General features: G+C 49.6%; 1 protein-coding gene across 3 annotated transcripts in view; it reads left to right on the top strand.

Moving 5' to 3' along the window:
* The window catches only part of TNK2 (tyrosine kinase non receptor 2), a 97876-nt gene that overhangs the window by 7183 nt on the left and 69144 nt on the right, over positions 1 to 21549 (top strand). For 2 of the 3 annotated variants that reach the window (XM_060274274.2, XM_088669317.1), the window contains exon 2: positions 4428 to 4706. In XM_060274274.2, the coding sequence (XP_060130257.1) occupies positions 4683 to 4706 (24 nt within the window). In that variant the 5' untranslated portion in view covers positions 4428 to 4682. Of the gene's footprint in view, positions 1 to 4427; positions 4707 to 11313; positions 11422 to 21549 lie in introns of those variants that run through there. The other variant, XM_060274277.2, reaches the window with a different exon arrangement.

Raw genomic sequence — 21549 nt, 5'->3', positions numbered from 1 at the left:
TTCTGGATTAATTGCAGTTTCCGGGTCACCTTCAAAGGTAGCCCCACGTAGAGCGCATTGCGGTAGTCCAAGCGGGAGATAACTAGAGCATGCACCACTCTGGTGAGACAGTCTGCGGGCAGGGAGGGTCTCGGCCTGCGTACCAGATGGAGCTGATAGACAGCCGCCCTGAACACAGAATTATTAATAAAGTGTTAATAAAATCCTTTATTGTCACTTGTGCAACTTGTATACAGTGAGATTACACAGCCATGGAAAGGGGCAAAACAAAGAATCGTTGATGGCACTCTTCTGAAGAGCCTGAGTTAGCCTTCCCCAACCTGGTGCCCTCCCGAAGCCCCTGCGCCATGGCTGCCATCCTCCTGAGCCTTATCTTCTGCTGAGCCCATTGTGTCCAGGGCCCCCGCCTGACCCAGATGCCTCGAAAAGAAACAATCAGCGAGGGAGGAAAAGGCCCTGACGATAATGGCATTTGGTTGTTCTCTTTCTGTTCTGCTAATCCCTCTCTCCCACTCTCTGCTGATAAGCAAAGTTGCAGGAGGCAGTGATGGGGGCTTGGGGTCACCTGTGGGGGATCTGGTGCATTGGCTGTGCTGGGGAAGGGTCGTGGCTCACTGGCAGAGGGTCCCAGGTTCAAATCAGGGTTAGAAATCAGCCAGGCGCCAGGAGGCGTTTTGCGACTGGCACAGGTCCAATTGCGGCCGCATGGAAACCTCTGGATGCCGGGTTGGTGACTGGGGAAAGCAGAAAGAGAAGCATCTGGAATATTTTCCTTGAAGCTTGAATTTGGATTGTATCATTTGATGTTTTAATGGGTGCTAAACTGCTTTGAAATTTTTTCCCTTCAAATATAAAACGGTATAAAAATGAGATTGATAATAAGAATCTCCATTGACAAAAAAAGGATGCCTAGACATTCCATTGTGGCAACCGTAACGTAGGTTTAAGGTGCTATTTGGCTGGGTTATATATATGAGTTTCTAACATTGGGTTCACTCCCTGGTAGAGCTGGGAGAGACTTTTGTTTGAAATCCCAGAGAGCTGCTTCCAGTCAGTGTAGACAGTACTGAGCTAGATGGGCCAATAATCTGACTCAGTATTAGGTAGCTTTCAATGTTCCTATGGATTAGCATTCACTCACTTTTCTCCTGCCTGAGGCCTTGCCCTCAATCCCACCTTGTTCCTCCAAGGAGCTGAAGGTGGCCTGCAAGGTTCTCCTCCACCCTGTTTTATTCTCACAACAACCCTGTAAGGCAGGCCAGACTGAAAAGCAGTGACTGGCCCCCAAGGTCACCCAGTGAGTTTCATGGCTGAGTGGGGATTTGAACCCTGATCTCCCAGGTTCTAGTCTGACACTCTAACCACTGGGCAACACAGGCTCTTGATTTGTAGAGGGCTACCACACCTGCTGAATTTCTGCCTGCAATGCTGAACCTATAACAGAGAACTTAAGAAGAGCCTGCTGGATCAGGCCAGTGGCCCATCTAGTGCAGCAGCCTGTTCTCACAGTGGCCGAGCAGACGTCCATTGAAAATGTGTTCGAGTGTGTGTGGGGAATTATTGGGTTGTTCTTGTTTGCATTTGCATTTTTGTATTTTATGTTGTGATTTTACAGTATCTTGTGAACCGCCCTAAGACCTGCGGGTATAGGGTAGCATGCTACTACTACTGTTGTTGTTGTTGTTTAGTTGTTCAGTCGTGTCCGACTCTTCGTGACCCCATGGACCAGAGCACACCAGGCACTCCTGTCTTCCACTGCCTCCCGCAGTTTGGTCAAACTCATGTTGGTAGCTTCGAGAACACTGTCCCACCATCTCTTCCTCTGGCGTCCCCTTCTCCTTGTGCCCTCCATCTTTCCCAACATCAAGGTCTTTTCCAAGTATTCTTCTCTTCTCATGAGGTGGCCAAAGTCTTGGAGCCTCAGCTTCACGATCTGTCCTTCCAGGGAGCACTCAGGGCTGATTTCCTTCAGAATGGAGAGGTTTGATCTTCTTGCAGTCCATGGGACTCTCAAGAGTCTCCTCCAGCACCATAATTCAAAAGCATCAATTCTTCGGCGATCAGCCTTCTTTATGGTCCAGCTCTCACTTCCATACATCACTACTGGGGAAACCATAGCTTTAACTATACGGACCTTTGTCGGCAAGGTGATGTCTCTGCTTTTTGTCTCTACTACTGTGGGCAAGAATCCCGTCGAAGAAATTGAGTGGCCCTCATAGTCAACAAAAGAGTGGCAAAAGCTGTAATGGGATGCAATCTCAAAAATGACAGAATGATCTCGATACGAATCCAAGGCAGACCTTTTAACATCACAGTAATCCAAGTTTATGCACCAACTACCGGTGCTGAAGAAAGTGAAATTGACCAATTCTATGAAGACTTACAACACCTTCTAGAAATGACTACTACTACTACAAATAATAATAATAATAATAATAATAATAATAATAATAATAATAATAATGGGAAACCCAGAAGCAGGACGCAAGCACAAGAACAACTCTCCCCTCCTGTGGTTTCCATAAACCAGCATTCAGAAGCATTGCTGCATTCAGAGCCACCATGACTAACAGCTTTCAATAGCCCCCCCCTCCTCCTCTGCGAATCTGTCTAATCCTCTTTTAAAGCCATCTAGGTTGGTGGCCATCACTGTCTCCTGCTGGAGGGAGTTCCATAGTTTAACTCTGTTCTCTGCATGGAGAAGTCCTTCCTTTCACCTGTCCCGAATCTTCCAGCATCCAGCTTCGTGAGCTGTCCCTGAGTTGTAGAGTTAGGAGAGAGGGAGAAAAAGTTTTCTGTATCCGGGGTTGGCGGAGGCTGGGCTAGGGAGCAGAGGTGGAGGAGCCCTGCCCTGGGAATAGCTGTTTTTTGCTGGGTATTTGTTTGGAGCGGAGTGTTTTTCTGTGCTCTGGGGACCAGCCCTCCCAAAATGTTCCCAAGCAGAGCAACTGGCAGGCTGGCCGGAGGAGGAAGGAAGGGGATGGAGCGACAGGGCGTGGGAAATCTACCCTCCTGCAGGTCCGGGTTGCTCTACTCACGAGAAATCACAAAGCAGCATTCCCCCCCCCCCCCCGTTAGCAACAATAACTCTGTTGTTCTTTGCAGGCCAAGGAAGCATGGCTTTTCCCTGTTCCCTTTAGCTGTAGTAGCTGTAGCCGGGCGCGGGGGGGATCCTGGCCTTGCCTTGCTGGGGAAGACAGTCACTAGGCTGTGGCTGGGCATCTGTGTGACTAGGATCAGGCCACCCATATGTTGGAGCAGCTCCACTACGAGGAACACTTGCAGTATTTGGGACCTTGCAATGCAGCGAAATGGTTTTCAACCGGCAAAAATGCAAGTTCCGCAGACCAGAGTGGCTGAGTGGGCACATATCCTAGAATCACAAAATTGTAGAGTTGGAAGTGACCCCGGGGGGTCATCTAGCCCAACCCCACCCTGCAATGCAGGAATCTCAATACACAGGTCCCACATCCAATTTGAAATCAGACCAGACCCTGGTGGTCTGCAGCATGCCTCTGGATTTGTAGTTGAAGATGGAACATCTATAGCAGGCATCCCCAAACTTCGGCCCTCCAGATGTTTTGGACTACAATTCCCATCTTCCTCGACCACTGGTCCTGTTAGCTAGGGATCATGGGAGTTGTAGGCCAAAACATCTGGAGGGCCGCAGTTTGGGGATGCCTGATCTATAGTCATGTTGATTTTTAACTGTATTTTCTTTTTATGCCTTATATTGTATTCTTACTGAATTGCAATTTGAAATCTATAGCATGTGAATTTGAATACAATATATAGAAAATAAAAGGAACAAAGAAAATACAATTTTAAAAATCATACTGCGCCCAGCCAGCCCATTACAGTTGCTACAACAGGCACAAAAATCCCTAATCAGTCTACCAAGACTCTCAGCAACCTTCAAGTGGCCCATGAGAAAAGGTTTTGGAAGCACTGCTTTAGAGTGTTCAGGGAAGTTTTTAATGTTTGAAGTTTTATTCTGTTTTTAGTCCTCTGTTGGGAGCTGCCCAGAGTGGCTTGGGAAACCCAGCCAGATTTTTTTTGGGGGGGGGGTTAAATATAATAATAATAATAATAATAGTAGTAGTAGTAGTAGTAGCTTTAATTGCAGGAATCACAACTAAAGCATCCCTGACAGATGGCCATTTGCCATGGGAGGGGAAAACAGGGACCAACTATCTGTGTAGAAAATAGAAACCAAGACTGGGGAAGAATTATTGGGGAAGGAGAAAACTGAGGACTAGAAGCTTTAAAGTGTCACAGAGCATGGCAGAGAGCCAGGCCTCCGACTCTCTAATTTTATTAAATACGAAACCCCATGCTGAAGCCTCTTCTTGTTCTGTCTCAAACACTTGCAGCTCCAGACAGGAAATCTCTGGTGACTGACAGCTGTCTTCTCCATCCTCTTGCAGTTTGGGTGTGACTCACCTCCATGGACCACCCTGTGATGACTGGGATCCTGGGATCCTCTGCCTGAGGGAGACCCTAACCGTCTGAAGCAGCTGGGTGCTTAGATGGCCCCCTCTCAGTAGATCTCCTGCTCCAGGTCGTTCCTCTCTTGAGGGAGAAGAAGCAAGCCCTAAGGGAAGGTGGAGAATCAAAGGACTGACTCTTCTCTTCCAGAGCCTCCTGGAGAGAAAGCAAGCACTGGGATTGGGAGGCAGAAGATGACCCAAATAACACAGCCTCAGGTAGGTAAACAATCGTATGCGGGTTTACTCAGAAGTAAGCCTTGCTGAGCTTCATGGGGTTCTAAGTAGCTGCAAGCTTAGGCTGTCTAGCCTCGGAATGATCAGGGGTGACTTTCCAGGATGTACAATAAAGACCAGCCGGGTTTGCTCTGAAGTAGCACAGCTCAGACACAGGATTTCCGCCTCACTGAGGACCAGGAGCTTATTTCTCCCCTCCCGATGTTTTAGCGTTTCCTCTGAGTTGAGACCATCGGACCTGGAAGTGCTAAGTCGTGTCTAGGTTTTTCTTAATAGAAAAAATATTTCAGTGGCTTTTTTTGTGGACGGGGCGGACCGCTAAGGTTTTATTTATTTCTTGTTTTAACTGGTGAACAAGTACATTGGCTGCTGCGTATGTTTCTGAGCATGGCATCTAACCGGGTGGAGAATTGCGCAAGTGGCTTCCTGAGTGTGCAAGCCGTTTTCAGGAAACCTGTCATTGAGGCTGGCAGAAAACGAAGGTTTAAGCAGGCTTGTGGGTGGCTTGCTCAAGACTCATTTGATCTCTGCCTGGCAGGGGTGGCATTTGAAACCTGGCCTCCCCAACTCGTAGCTCCATCTCATGGGAACTTAGGAATCATAGAACTGTAGAGTTGGAAGGGACCCCAGGGGTCATCTAGCCCAACCCCCCCAAAATGGAGGAGGTGCCTTATCTGGTACTCAGCGGCTCAGCATTGCCTACATAAATGGAGGAGACCTATTTTCGGTTTCGCGAGTCAGATGCTAATCTGGATCAGCATTATGGGCAGAATGTGACAGGTGGTTGGGACCCATGTGGCAGTCACATGCCCTCATTCTGATGCCATGTAATTGACAGGTGAGTTGCCCCGCCCACCGGTCCGAAATCCCTTGCAAATTGCGCTTGGCAACTGCTGCTCAAGAGACATTGTTTCCCATCATTTCCCAAAGCACCAAGCATGGAGCTAGCAAACCGTTTCTTTCTCCCCACCCTATGGGGAGGTGGGGACAAAGAAGGGGGCATTTTATGGGCATCGCTGCTGCGTGCAAGAGGGACTCCTCGAAAAAAGCAGGTTTCATCTCCCCGTGTTATGCACATCAGCAGAGAGAGAATAATTCCTATAAAACCCAAGATGCATGGCTTGAAAACTCACTCTTTCTCCCTGCTCAGACTCAACAGCAGCAGAAGATGGGGAGGGAGACTCTCCATTGAGTGGCCGAAGAACATCAGAAGAGCCCTTTAGCTGGATCAGGCCAATGGCCTTATTACTCCAGCATCCTGTTTTCTCAGTGGCCAACCAGATGCCCCACAGGGAAGCCCACAAGCAGGATTCGAACACAAAATCCCTGCTACAGTTTCCAGCAACTGGTATTCAAAATAATTTCCAGGGGGATGTCCTGCACTCGGTGCTCACTCCAGCTTGCCACTAGAGGGCACTATAGGAACAAACATGTGGGCACGGCTGGCGGGGGACGGATGACTACGCATGACACCTTTTGGGGGCACAGAACACAGAGATGGCCTTCTTCTTTGGCAATCCCTCATAGCCGAGTAAGATTGTCTTCCATAAACACGATTTTAACAATGGGTCCGTAAGTGACTGTGGAGGCCAATTCTGGATCCACACGTCCTTCCACAGTGGGGACATTGGTTTCCAGGCGGGAGTTGATCACGGTGTGGATTTGCCAAGCGTGCCTTCCTCTTAGCACGTTTCTCTCTTGCGTCCTGAGTTCGAGTGTCTTCAAAGCCCATGACACCTTTGGTAAAGGCTGTTTTCCAACTGGAGCGCTCGCAGGCCAGTGCTTCCCAATTGTTGGTGTTTATACTACATTTTTTTAGATTTGCCTTGAGACTTCTTTTGTTGACCATAAGCATTACTGTGAGGGACACTGTGACAATTACGCTTTCCATTTTTAAGTTTGGAATAGAGTAGTTGCTTTGGAAGACAATCATCGGGCATCTGCACAACATGACCAGTCCAACGAAGTTGATGTTGAAGAATCATTGCTTCAACACCGGTGATTCTTGCTTCTTCCAATACACTGGCATTAGTTTGCTTGTCTTCCCAAGTGATGTGTAAAAAGTTTCGGAGACACCGTTGATGGAATCTTTCAAGGAGTTGGAGATGGCGTTTATAAGTGGTTCATGTTTCACAAGCCAGTAAGGTTGGTAGTACAATAGCTTTGTAAACGTCCTTCCCCTCAAACACTCTGCACTTCAATCTGGAGAAAGCCACACTTGCAGAGCTCAGGCGATGCTGGATTTCAGCATCAATGTTGGCCCTTGTGGAAAGATAACTGCCAAGGTAGGAGAAGTGATCAACACTTTCCAACATCACTCCATTGAGTTGGATTTGTGGCACTGCAGAGGGGTTGTTTTGTGCTTGTTTGGATGTCGAGCAATAGGCCAAGTTTTGTAAGCTTCTGTGAAGATATTTAGGATGGTTTGGAGGTCATCAGCATACTGAAGCTCTATGACGGAAATTACGGTAACCTTACTCTTTGCTTTTGGCCTACTCCTATTAAAGAGCTTTCCATCTGTGCGATATATGATTTCTACCCCTTCGACAAAGTGTAGGATCATGGCAGTGAAGATAATAGAGTTGGGGCGATAACACAACCCTGTTTAACATCTGATCCCACTGTGAATGGTTCGCTTTGAGAGCCATTGTTATCTGCGATTGTTGCTGTCATATTATTGTGGAGGAGCCGAAGGATCTTCACAAATTTATCTGGGCAGCCAATTTTCAGGAGGACAGTCCACAGGGCATTACGATTTACAGTGTCGAAGGCATTAGTCAGGTCAATAAACGCCATATACAGAGGTTGGTTTTGCTATCTGCATTTTTCTTGATGCTGTCGAGCAGTGAAAATCACATCTAGTGTCCCCCCAGAAGGTCTAAAACCATTTTGGGATTCAAGAAGGGTGTCCTCGTATATAGTTAGGAGATGGTTTTCTTAGATCCTTGCATCTTAGCAAAACTTGCACCCCAGTCATCCTAAGACTAGGCATTTATACGGTGCTTTGCAGCAGGTAGAGTGCCATATAAATGCTGGATATTAGGATGGGTTTTTTTAAAAATTCCCTTTTAAGTGACTGCGTAGATCAGCATTTGGCTGCTTAAATCAGGGGTCAGCAAACTTTTTCAGCAGGGGGCCGGTCCACTGTCCCTCAGACCTTGTGGGGGGCCGGACTATATTTTGGAAAAAAATATGAATGAATTCCTATGCCCCATAAATATTCCAGAGATGCATTTTAAATAAAAGCACACATTCTACTCATGTAAAAACACCAGGCAGGCCCCACAAATAACCCAGAGATGCATTTTTAATAAAAGGACACATTCTACTCATGTAAAAACATGCTGATTCCTGGACCGTCTGCGGGCCGGATTTAGAAGGCAATTGGGCCGCATCCGGCCCCCGGGCCTTAGTTTGGGGACCCCTGTCTTAAATCCTGTGCAAGGGCCATAGCTCAATGGCAGAGCATCTGCTCTGCTTGCTGAAGGCCCCGGGTTCAATCCCTGGGATCTCCAGGTAAGACTGGGAGAGTCCTGCCTGAAACCCCAAAGAGCCGCTGCCAGTCAGAGTGGACAGTACTGACCTTAGGTGTGCCAATGGTGTGATGTCATATAAGGCAGCTTCCTCCCTATCAGCATTTGCTGCCAAGATATGAACCTGCCTTATACAAACTGTGAATCTTAACTGCATTTATGCCAGTGATAGGGAACCTGGTGGCCCTCAGGTGATACTCAGCTACTCCTCGCATCATCCCTGACCAATGGCCATGCTGGCTGGAGATGACGGGAGTTGGAGTGCAACAGTGGAGTCTGCTGGGTTCCCCCATACCTCCCTCTAGCCAAACTCTATCCCCACTGGCAGCCTGTGTTGTCGGTTTTCTGGGGCAAGGTGACCCAGAATGTTTTCTGGGAGAACTCCCTATGCAAATTAGGCCCATTTTTTGATGCATTGAGTAAAGGAGGGCTGAAAGCTACGAAACGGCCGAGCTTGCGTAATATCTGTTTGCAGTTGGCACCCGTTCACCGTAATTAACGGATGAACTTACAAAACGTGAAATGAAATCGCTTGAAAATTTCCTGCCCCACTTCTCAGCTGGCAGAAACTCTCCCGGGGTTTCAGCCCTGCTGGCTGAGAGGCCTTGGACGTTAGATGCCGGGAATCTTCTGCACGCAAAGCTCTCTTTCTGAGCACCCACAGGTGAGCTGTTTATTCAGCATTCCTCCTGATTTGCGCACAACAAACGGATGCAGAGGTTAAACCATATCTGATCTTTCTTGAGCACTTGTTCTGATCCAAGCGTTGATCCTGATTTGCTTGTGCAGCGTTTACATGGAATCATAGAACTGTGGAGTTGGAAAGGGACCCCCAGAGTCATCTAGTCCAACCCCCTGCAGTGCAGGAATCATGGCTAAAGAATCGCTGATGGCCAAACAACTTCTGCTTGTAATCCTCCAAGGAAAGGAGAGCCCAAAACCTCCCGAGGGAATCCGTTCCCCGGCGGGATGGATATCTTAAAAATGAGTAGGGGCTCTTCCCCACCTTCTGCTCCTAATGGCAGCTGTGAAAAAGGGGAAGAGGGTGCCCACGATGTGAGAAAGGAGGGGGAGAAGTCGAGCTGCAATCTGAGAGCATGGCTCGGGGTCGCCCAACTCGAGGCAGAACAGGCTTCTGCAGTTTGTCTGCCCAAATCCTCCCTCACTGCAGGGTTGGGGTGGCAGCGGCAGCGAAAGACATTGGATTTGGCGTATGGGAGGGATTTGCAGTGGTGAGGGTAAATATAAGAGCCTAAGAGGGATGCGGGTGGCGCTGTGGTCTAAACCACAGAGCATAGTGCTTGCTGATCAGATGGTCCGCGGTTCGAATCCCTGTTGCTCGGTCCCTGCTCTTGCCAACCTAGCAGTCAAAGTAACGCTCCGGCGGGAAGGTAAATGGTGTTTCCGTGGGCTGCTCTGGTTCACCAGAAGCGGCTTAGTCATGCTGGCCACATGACCCAGAAAAACTGTCTGCGGACAAACGCCGGCTCCCTCGGCCTCTAGAGCGAGATGAGCAAGCAACCCCAGAGTCGTCCGCGACTGGACCTAACGGTCAGGGGTACCATTACCTTTACCTTTAAGAACATTAGGAGAGACCCCATGGATCAGACCAAAGTCCCAACTAGTGGGGGACTCTGCAGCCATTAATGCTCCATAACTATTGGGCTGGGGTTTGTGTGGAAGGAAGTCTATCCATTGTGAGGTCATTACTTTCTTCAGTAGGGCCGCTGCTTCTGCTTCTTCCTATTATTATTATTATTATTATTATTATTATTATTATTATTATTAATCTAAAATAAAATAAAAATCCTTCAGTAGCACCTTAAAGACCAACTAAGTTTTTATTTTGGTATGAGCTTTCGCGTGCATGCACACTTCTTCAGATACACTTGAAACAGAAGCAACCAAACCCTTATGTATATTCAGAGGGTGTGGGGGGTGGGAATGGGTGATGGGCTGATGGGAGTGGTAAACCTGTGGATGGCTGTTAACGACTGCTGATGACTACAATTAGTCCTGGGGGAGGGGGAGCAAGGGCTTTCCCACCCACCCCCACCACTCTCTGTATATACATAAGGGACTGACTTCTGTTTCAAGTGTATCTGAAGAAGTGTGCATGCACACGAAAGCTCATACCAAAATAAAAACTTAGTTGGTCTTTAAGGTGCCACTGAAGGAATTTTTTTATTTTGCTTCGACTCAGACCAACACGGCTACCTACCTGTAACTATCTATCTATCTATCTATCTATCTATCTATCTGTCTATCTATCTATCTATCTATCTATCTATCTATCTATCTATCTATCATCTATCTATCTATATCTTTTCCCCACAGGCTGCTCACACAGATTAAATCAACACCAATCAAAGACAAAAATGTATAATTATTATTATTATTATTATTATTATTATTATTATTATTTTATAATTTGTACCCCACCCATCCGTCTGGGTCGCCCACCTAAAAAGTAATTAAACTACAATAGAATTGAAATGATTTTTTTTAAAAACCCACACCACTATTGAAATATAGATAATAAAAGCAGCACGGCACTTCCTCATCAGTAACATCTGGCAATGGTTCATCTCTCATCCGTGACCCCTCCAAAGAATTTGAGGATCAGGTGAAGTCCCAAGTCCTGGTGCAGGGTGGGCTTTTGGTGCCAGCAGCCGGCATTCCTGATGGGAGGGTCTTCCTGGTGGAGTGAGCCTTCCTCCGGGTTGATCCTGAGGGATGGGAGAGGCACTGGCTTAGCCTCGGAGTGCCTGCCAGATTCTCTCTGGGATTTACGGGAGCCTCGAGGCTGCGAGTGTGCTGCACTATCCCCTTTTTCCTTCTTCGGCTTCTTAGTCTTGAGGCTGTCAGCGTGACTTTCCGAGGAAGCCAGCCACCCGGACCCCGGTGCGCCTCCCTGGTGAATGGGAGCCTGTCACTGAAACTCTGACGCCTGCTGATGAGTGAATGGTCACCTTCCTCCCTGCATGCCAGGATGGGTGAAGTCATGGTCATGTGACTGGCTGGCCAATTGGGAGAGAGGCAGCCTGGCTGCGAGAGAGGGAGGGAGGGAGGGAGGGAGACACAGCAAAACTCCTGGCCAGATGTTTGCGATGGGCAACCAGCCACCTGAGCCTTAAGGCATCCCTCCGGAAGAGATGCAGGAGGTGAGTACCGACTCCAGGAGCCGCCCCTCATGCCCCCCCTCTGGCTCCGGGTGATGTGGGAGGCTGGCAACAGTGCCCGGGAGTTGCTGGAAGTGCGATTTCAAAGCAGCTGGGACAGGAAACTTTTGTTTTTCAAGCTCTCCGGTGGGCCCCAGGCTTTCCGATGAGGTTGAAATCCCCAAGGCGACTAAATGCAGACCCTGAGACTTCATTGCCAATGGGGCAGGACTGAGAACAGACCACGGGGGCTTTCAAAAGCGGCGTTTCCTTCCTTAGTGGGAACTGGGTTGTCTTTGTATAGGTCAATAAGATCTACCTTACATTGCATGTGTGTATTTGTTCATCAGCGCAGGGAGCAAAAGGGAGGCGTTAAAGCAACGTTTCCTTTGCTTTTAACAACAGCCGTTTTTGCTACTCACTTGTTGTAACAAATAGGTGCTTTTTAGTGATTGGCCGCATGCTTCCAGGATCCGGAGCGGGCTTTTCTGAAGTGCAGTTTGACGCTTCAAAAATCTTGTGTGTGTGTATTTGTGTAACAGGAAACAAGTGTTTTCAGTTTGAGGGGGTGGTACTTCTGTGGAAACGTGATTTGTCGCTTATTTGACCCAATTGGCCTTTTCCTTCTTTCTGCGGAAAGTTGGTCCCTTGGTGTGTAATGCATTTCTTACGCTTCAGCATCGGAAATTGCGTGCGGCCGCCCGGGGTTCCCTCATGGCACATGTGACTGACAGGTGTTTGTTTGCGCTGAGAAGGGATGAGGATTAGCAGCTTCCAACTTCTCGGCTTCTGTTTCAAAGGTTGCTTGCTCCATAGACTCACTTTGCGCCTTTCAGGACCGTGTCTCCCCATCCTCTCCTCTCCTGCCTCCCCCTCAGCCAAGTGTGTCATCATCATTATTTTATTAAACGTATTATGCGCCGTTCACCAGCTGGCTTACCTTTGTACATGTTGTAAGAATTAATGAAATTACTGTATGTCTCTGTGAACTCAATTAGTTTTATCGATGATGAAGTGACCTCTCACCAACAAGGATTCCCTGGGTCGCTTTCAAAACGAGAAGTGAAATAGAATCGTTTATTAAAGAAATATATTCAAATGCAGCACTTTGAACACTTGAAAGGTGTCCCAAAAATTACAACACGGTTCCTAGGTCAATTTATTAGTAAGAAAGCTGGGGAAGATCTGTCGCTCAGTGGGAAAGCATCCTTTTCGCAAGGAGGAGGTCCCAGGTTTAATCCTTGGGATCTCCAGGTCGGGCTGGGAATGTTCCCTAGGTCTGAAACCTTGGAGAGCCTCTGCTGGTGAGTGTAGACAGTACTGAGCTACATGGAACAATGGCCGGGCTCTGTTTAAGGCAGCTTCCTGTGTTGCTGGAGAGCCTCTGCCAGTCCGTGTAGACATTACCGAGGGACCAATGGTCTCACGTGGAGTAAGATTACATTATGCAGGCCTGCTCAGCTGTTGCTCCCATGTAAGGAGCCTCATGCCCTGCCACATGTGTGACGACAGCAGAGAGTTTTACGGCCTGTTTTGCAATGGGTACAGATGAGCAGCCCTGCCCTGTTAGGCCACAGTGCGAATACACACTTGAAGCAGATCTCCACGTGTTTGTCACGTGTGGCAATTACTCACATGAGAAGAAGCTACTGGATCAGGCCAATGGCCCATTGAGTCCGGCATCCTGTCCTCACAGGAGCAGAACCAGATGCTTCTTGTGGGAAACCAGAAAGCATATAAAGTGGTACCTCGGTTTTCAAGCGTCTCCGTTGATGAACATTTTGGTTTACGAACGGCGTACACCTGGAAGTAAATGCTTCGGTTTTTGAACGTAGCCTTGGAAGTCGAACATGCCCCATGGCTTCCTCTGAGTGCAGGATCCTGAGGCCTAGCTGTCAGCTACTGAGTTTTCTGTTTTTGAACATTTCAGAACTCGAACCGTCTTCCAGAACAGATTACGTTCGAAAACCGAGGTCCCACTGTAGTCGCATACAATTTCTAACACGATCATTTCACACCTGTGAAGCAAAGCTTTTAACTATTTTTTTCGTATTTCCATTTCCATGTATGTATGTTTAATACACGTATATGCCACTTCATAGTTCAACAGAAATCCCTAAGCTGCTTACAAAAAGGGGTCAAGAAATATGATGCAAATTCTGCATTCGAATAGCTGATACTCACAATTCCTCACTTTAAGTATATGGTAGGGCCTTTTCTAAGAGGGATTTTTGTCATGTCTGCAGCAACGCTGAATGATAGAATCATAGTATAGCTGGAAGGTACCCTGGGGGTCATCCAGCCCAACCCCCTGCATTGCAGGATCTCAACATGCGGTCCTCCATCCAATTCGAAACCATACCGGACCCTGCTTAGCTTTGCAAATGTGCTAACCGTTTTATGTCTCCTGGATGTGCAGTTCCCTGCCAGGGGCAGACAGTAGTGTGGAGTGCGGGGCAGGGAATATAGGAAGCAGAGGAAACTGCCTTATATATGGAGTAAGACTGTTGGTCCACCTAGCCCAGTGTTGCCAACACTGACTGGCAGCCCCTCTGCAGGTTTTTGACCTGGGTCTCCCTTATCCTCGGCTAGAGATGCCAGGAATTGGACCTGGGACCTTCCGCATGCAAAGCAGGTCCTCTTCCACTGAGCCACGGCCTCTGCAATGCTCAGTGACACCAAGGCGCAGGGTTACGATGCCTTCTGCATCATGGAACAGGATGTGGGGAGAAGTCAGCTCATGGCCTGCTTTCTTCATCCTGCTCACAAGGTGTAGTAGCTCTGGAGAGGTCACTGGCCTGGTTTGTCCTGACATCCCACAGGTCTCAGTTTCCCACTTTTGTTTGAGAAGGAGAATCTGAACTGGGGAGCCTCTGTTGAGGTCTGGGGAGGAGGGGCTGCCAACCAGAGACCGAATATTTGTTGTGGTTTAGTCAGTGGAGGCAGTGAGAGATTTTACCTTCTTGGGCTCTATGATCACTGCAGATGGTGACAGCAGTCACGAAATTAAAAGACGCCTGCTTCTTGGGAGAAAAACAATGACAAACCTAGACAGCATCTTAAAAAGCAGAGATATCACCTTGCCGACAAAGGTCCATATAGTTAAAGCTAGGTTTTCCCAGTAGTGATGTATGGAAGTGAGAGCCGGACCATAAAGAAGGCTGATCGCCGAAGAATTGATGCTTTTGAATTATGGTGCTGGAGGAGACTCTTGAGAGTCCCATGGACTGCTAGAAGATCAAACCTATCCATTCTGAAGGAAATCAGCCCTGAGTGGTCACTGGAAGGACAGATCCTGAAGCTGAGTCTCCAATACTTTGGCCACCTCATGAGAAGAGGAGACTCCCTGGAAAAGACCTTGATGTTGGGAAAGATTGAGGGCACAAGGAGAAGGGGACGACAGAGGACGAGATGGTTGGACAGTGTTCTCGAAGCTACCAACATGAGTCTGACCAAACTGCGGGAGGCAGTGGAAGACAGGAATGCCTGGCGTGCTATGGTCCATGGGGTCACGAAGAGTCGGACACGACTAAACGACTAAACAACAACAAGTTGGTCTCCAGAGGATGGGAAGCTGAATCAATGCCCTGCATAGAGCAGAATGGCAGAAACAGGGACACGGAAGCAAGAGCCATGGAAGAAGGAGGAAGATTAGGATTGTAGGGCAGGATGGCAGGGAACTCGTGGCTGGACCGCTGGCCATGATCGCTGGGATTGGAGTTCAACAACATATGGAAAGCCAAAGGTGACTCATCCCTGCCTTAGGTGAAACACAGCTTTAGCCCCCAACCCTACAATTCCGTGATTCTATGACTTCCAACTTATTTATTCCACGCTGAGAAACCTCAAGTCCAGCAGAGCAATTTCACGAATGCTTTCCCCTCCCACACAAAGAAGTTCTGAGGACCGAGCTGACATTTCTCGTTTGTTTATTCCTCCACGGCCCTTGTCTGTTCCTCGTTCCTCTGGGGCTTGGGAGCCTGGAGCTGGCGGCTTTCCCGCCCCTCCATCCATCACTTCCGCCTGCCATGGCCTGGCGTGCGTCCTGGATTCCTGCTCTGCCGGTGCACTGACAGGCGTGGGTGGGCAGGGCCCCTTTCGCGCGTCTGCTGCCGCAGGACTCTTCCTGCCTCTGCCGATGAGCTGCGCTCTCTGGTATGACAGAGGAGAGCATATGGGACCTTTGAGGAGGCCCTGCATGGAACTGGAGGCACACACAGGTGTTCCCCGTGAGCACCTGGAGTCGGTGGTGCTTTGACGGCTCGAACAGATACCGCACCATGATCATCAAGGAAGGACAAATCTCTTACTGCTCTTCCAAGCGGGGAAAGAGAACTGTAGGAGCCGAGGGGATGAAGATAGCTCTCATTGGGACTTTTTAATGCGTGATAGAAGCGTATAACATTATGAATGGCATGGTTAGGAAAAATAAAGTTTTCCTTCCTCTCTCCTACCAGTAAACACTCATGGGCATCTCATGGAGCTGGAAGGTTGGGGACAGATAAAAAGAAAAGGACTTATTCACGCAGTGCCTTGGGGAACTCCCTCCTGCAGGGGTTTGTGACGGCCCCCAACCCTGGATGGCTTTAAAAGAGGAGTAGACAAATTCATGGAGGAAAGGCGTTGTAATAATAATAATAATAATAATAATAATAATAATAATAATAATAATATATACCCTGCACATTTGCCTGAGTTTCCCCAGCCACTCTGGGCGGCTTCCAACAGAACAGAACATTAAAATGCAATAATCTATTAAACATTAAAAGCTGCTAGTCACAGTGGCGATGGATGCAAGTTGCTGGAAACCAAACAAGGGGAGAGTGCTTTTGTGTTCGAATCCTGCTTGTGGGTTTTCCATTGAGGGCATCTGGTTGGCCACTGAGAGCAGGATGGGACACTGGCCTGATCCAGCAGATGCTCTTTCTCTGCTCTTAAGAGTCACTCCACTGCAGATCAGGGTTGGGGAAACTGCCTCCCCCCAGATGTTTTATCAGATAGAATTATTATGGACTGTTTAGGGAGGCTTTTAATGTTTAATAGATTATTTTTCTGTTGGAAGCCGCCCAGAGTGGCTGGGGAAACCCAGCCAGATGGGCGGGGTATAAATAATAAATTTATTATTATTATTATTATTATTATTATTATTATTATTATTACACTGCCTGAGGCTTATGGGAGCCACATGTTCCTCTCTTGCACTTGGGCCCCAGTGTTCCTTAGGACCTGGTTCCTGCTTTTCCAGCTGGTGCACACAGCATGTGATGTCAGCCTCTCTTATCATAAAAGCATTTGCTGGATCAGGCCAATCTGGTCCAGCATCCTGTTCTCAGGGTATCCAGTCAGATGCCCCAAGGGGAAGATACCCTCAGGCAGGACATGAGTGTCCCAGACCATGCATGGTATGTTGGAAGTGGAGAGAGAGGTGTTTTTTCCTCCCTCTCTTGTAATACTAGAACCCAGTGGAGGTCATCGAAGGGAGATGACTGATGGGAGATTCAAGACAGAAGAAGACTCTATAGAATCAAAGAATTGTAGAGTTGGAAGGGACCTCCGAGGGTCACCTGGTCCAACCCCCTGCAATGCAGGAATCTCAGCTAAAGCATCTGTCAGAGGGCCGGGTATGGCTACTCTAGAGTAACGACTCCAGCATGGTCTTTTAAGGTTTTTATTAATTACTGATTATTTACAGTGTTCAGAGCAGTAAAAAGGCATCCTTAAGGTGAGGTGTCTGAACTCCCGAATGGCGATTGGCGCGTTTTCTTCCAGCACCACAGCTTTGGCAGACCCAACCTCTTCCCCCTACGTTTGCGTCGCAATTCGGGAGTTGGGGGAATTGGCCTCCCCCCTGTGCGTCCTACTTCCTGTCCCACCTGCGGCCTGGGCTCCACAACCTTGCCTGAGCCTCGGACACCACTTCCTGACTCTCCGCTGGAGGCAGAGCTCTCCTTACTCTCTCCCGCGCTTGGGGATGGGCTGGAACTTAAGATGGGAGGGACTTCCCTGTATCCCTCGTCCCTCACATCCATCCCCCTCCCAGGCTCCTCTCCCCCCCTTCCTAGTGGCTCTCCGCTTGCTGGGGACGAGTGAAACCCCAAGAAGTCTGTGGCATCCGAGCCTGTGGGTGTAAAAATTTCCCCCCAATCCTGCGATCTTTCTCCTTCCCCCTGAGAAGACGGGAATCCCAAGAAGTCAGTGGCGTCAGAGCTGGTGGGAGTAAAAATGTTCTGCCAGTCCTCTCCTGCCTCTGACGTCGTTGACCTCGGCGAAACCCACACCTCTTCTTCCGTGTCCTCAAATTCCGCTTCCCATCTCCATGGAGAGCTGCTGCCTGCTATCCCTTCCTTCTGCCCCTCCCCCTCTCCCTCCCTTTCCATGTGCCAGGGCTTGGGCCTGTGGGGGAACAGGGCGTGGAACTCTTCCACTAAAAATTCCTCAGGTACTTCCGTGGCCGGTATCCACTCATTGTGGGACGGCGGAGTGTCCTCCCATGCTATCAGGTACTCCAGTCCTCTCACCCCTCTCCTTGAGTCTAAAATCTCAGTTGCCTCATTGAGCTGTCGGGCGTCTCCCGTCTCCCCCCCTCCCTCTGGAGGCTGATCGCTGTCCCTGAACCTGGTACTTTCCCTGTACGGCGACAGCAGCGATCTATGAAACACTGGGTGCACTCTCATGTCCTCCGGCAGTGCTAGCCTGAAGGCTACCGGGTTGACCTGTTGCGTGACCGTGAAGGGGCCCAGCCTCCTGGGTGCTAACTTCTTGCATCGCCCCCTGGTGGGAAGACCTTCCGAGGATAACCAAACCTTGTCCCCCACCCTGATGACCTCTCCCGGTCGCCTGTGGCGATCTGCCCCCTTCTTGTACGCTTCCTTGGCCCTCTCCAAGTGTTCTCTGAGCTGCTGGTGCACCGTCTCCAGGTCCTCTGCCCAATCCTCTGCCTGTGGGCCCTCTTCCTCCTCCTCCCCCTCCCTCTCCGGGAAAGATCTGAGGTCGCGCCCGTAGTTGGCCTTAAAGGGCGACACCCCTGTGGAGACGTGCACCGCATTGTTGTAGGCAAATTCTGCCAGTGGCAGGCGATCCACCCAGTCCGTTTGCCTCTGGCTGACGTAACATCTCAGGTACTGCTGCAGAATGGCGTTGACCCGCTCCGCCTGTCCATTGGTTTGCGGGTGCCTAGCCGTCGACAAGCTGACCTCCACCTGCAGGAGGTTCATGAGCCGCCGCCAGAACCTGGAAACAAATTGGCGGCCACGATCCGAAATAACCCTTAAAGGCAATCCATGCAGTCTGAATACGTGGTCAACAAACAGTTTGGCCGTCTCTTCTGCCGAGACCGGCCTGGCACACGGTATAAAATGGCACATTTTGGACATGAGGTCCACCACCACCAACACTGCGGTCTTGCCCCTGGACGACGGCAGGTTTGTGATGAAGTCCATGGACACTACTTCCCACGGCCTGTGCGGTGTGGCTAAGGGCTCCAGCAAACCAGCTGGTGGCGCTCTGACCACCTTTGCTCGCTGGCAGGTGTCACATCCCCTTACATAATCCCGAACATCCTCCCGCACCCCTGGCCACCAGAAGTGTCTCATGACTAGGTGAGTGGTTTTGTCCCTTCCAAAATGACCCGCCGTTGGGTTGTCGTGCATCTGCTTGAGGGCCTTACCTCTCAGCTGTTTGGTTGGCAGGTACAGGGCTCCCTTGTAAAAAAGCAAACCCCTCCTTTCCTCAAAGTCTTTGGCCTGCTCCCCCCCCCTCTCAGTTCTCTGAAGATGCGGGTGGCAAATTCATCAGCTGCTGTCAGTGCTGTGAGTTCTGCCTCGCTCACCACTGTTGCTCCGCAGGACCATGCTGATGGGGGGAAAATATGCCTGGGTGCCGGTGGCAACTCCTCCTCCATGTACTCTGGCTTGCGGGAGAGGGCATCCGCCCTGACATTCTGCTCTCCCACTCTCTGCGATGAGGGCAGTCTCTGACGCGATGCCTGGGGGAGTTGCAGAGAAAGCAATTCCCGCCTCTTCCCTCCTTGCGTCTTGGCGCCGCCGGGGTTTGAAAAGCCCGCGCGCGCGCTCCTCCGATCTCCATCGGTTCCGGCTCTGGGCTTGGCCTGGGCGGGTGTGGGGGCGGGCCCTGGGGTGGGGTTTGGTGATGTGGTCTGTCCTGGGAGCGTGGGAACCAAGGTTTTGCTGCGTGCGTCGCTTGTTTGTCATTCCATCTGGATTCCTGTCTCACCCCCACCGCTAGCGCCGCTTTGCTTAACTCATCCATAGTTCGCGGTTTGGGACCTCTTGCCAGCTCATCCTTAACGTCTGCGTGCAAACCCATGTAGAAGGCTGATTTCACTGGCTCACTTTGCAGATCCCACCCCAGTTTGTGCACCAGCATGGTGAATCTCGCCCAGTAGTCCCTAACTGTCGATTTTCCTTGTGTTAAGTTATGAAGCTCCTCTTTAGTGGCCTCCATTTCACTGTCACTAGCGTACATTATTTTTAAAGCTTCTAGAAATAATTTTGCGTTCTTCATGCAAGGATTTTTTTTGCGCGATGAGCGGTCTTACCCATTCTCGGGCGGCCCCCGTCAAATGCTCTATGATAAAGGAGACTCTGTGCGCGTCATCTGGGAATTCTGCTGCATGCAATTCCAGCGCATAATTTATTTCTGTCTCGAATCCTAGGTACTCCCTCGGGTCGCCGCTAAACTTGGTGACTAGGCTCTGTCCCCTTCTCACTTGGACTAGCTGCGGCTGGGGCACCCCCCCACCTCTAGCGGCTTTCTCCTCTTCCAACTTCTTCTGTAGGTCCAAAACCATCACCCTTAGCTGTTTCTCAGTCTCCTCTTTTGTCCTCACCTGGTCCACCAGCTTGTTCAGCTCCTCCTGCGCCCCTCGCGCTTCCTCCTGAGCGGCATGCAATTGCTGCTGTGCGTGCGCTGTGAGGTTCTGCAGCTCCTGCTTCGCTGCTTCGGCCTCCAGCCTCCAATGCTCAGCCTCTTGAGCGCTCATCGCTGCACTCCAAAGTAGCCAAAAAAAAGATTCGGGAGTTGCTGTCAGAGGGCCGGGTATGGCTACTCTAGAGTAACGACTCCAGCATGGTCTTTTAAGGTTTTTATTAATTACTGATTATTTACAGTGTTCAGAGCAGTAAAAAGGCATCCTTAAGGTGAGGTGTCTGAACTCCCGAATGGCGATTGGCGCGTTTTCTTCCAGCACCACAGCTTTGGCAGACCCAACCTCTTCCCCCTACGTTTGCGTCGCAATTCGGGAGTTGGGGGAATTGGCCTCCCCCCTGTGCGTCCTACTTCCTGTCCCACCTGCGGCCTGGGCTCCACAACCTTGCCTGAGCCTCGGACACCACTTCCTGACTCTCCGCTGGAGGCAGAGCTCTCCTTACTCTCTCCCGCGCTTGGGGATGGGCTGGAACTTAAGATGGGAGGGACTTCCCTGTATCCCTCGTCCCTCACAGCATCCATGACAGATGGCCACCCAACCTCTGCTTTAAAACCTCCAAGGAAGGAGAGTCCACCACCTTAGGGAGCTGGGTATGTTTAGCCTGGAGAAGAGAAGGTTAAGGGGTGATGTGATAGCCATGTTCAAATATATGACAGGATGTCATATAGAGGAGGGAGAAAGGTTGTTTTCTGCTGCTCCAGAGAAGCGGACACGGAGCAATGGATTCAAACTACAAGAAAGAAGATTCCACCTAAACATTAGGAAGAACTTCCTGACAGTAAGAGCTGTTTGGCAGTGGAATTTGCTACCAAGGAGTGTGGTGGAGTCTCCTTCTTTGGAGGTATTTAAGCAGAGGCTTGACAGGCATATGTCAGGAATGCTTTGATGGTGTTTCCTGTTTGGCAGGGGGTTGGACTGGATGGCCCTTGTGGTCACTTCCAGCTCTATGATTCTATGATTCTATGACCTTCCTAATGTTTTGTCTTTGAGTCCTACCCTTGAAGCAGGAGAAAGGCTTGCTCCATCTTCCCTTGAGATATTTGAAGATGGCTCTCATATCTCATCTCAGTCTCCTCTAGGCTAAACGTACCCAGCTCATTCAACCGTTCCTCATATGGCTTGGTTTGCAGACCCTTGATCGTCTTGGTCGCCCTCCTCTGCACACCTTCCAGCTGGTCTTCTAC

This window comes from Zootoca vivipara, chromosome 5, assembly GCF_965207765.1.
Source record: "Zootoca vivipara chromosome 5, rZooViv2.hap1.1, whole genome shotgun sequence".
In the NCBI taxonomy this organism is placed as follows: domain Eukaryota; kingdom Metazoa; phylum Chordata; class Lepidosauria; order Squamata; family Lacertidae; genus Zootoca; species Zootoca vivipara.
This window is presented reverse-complemented; position numbering and strand designations above follow the sequence as displayed.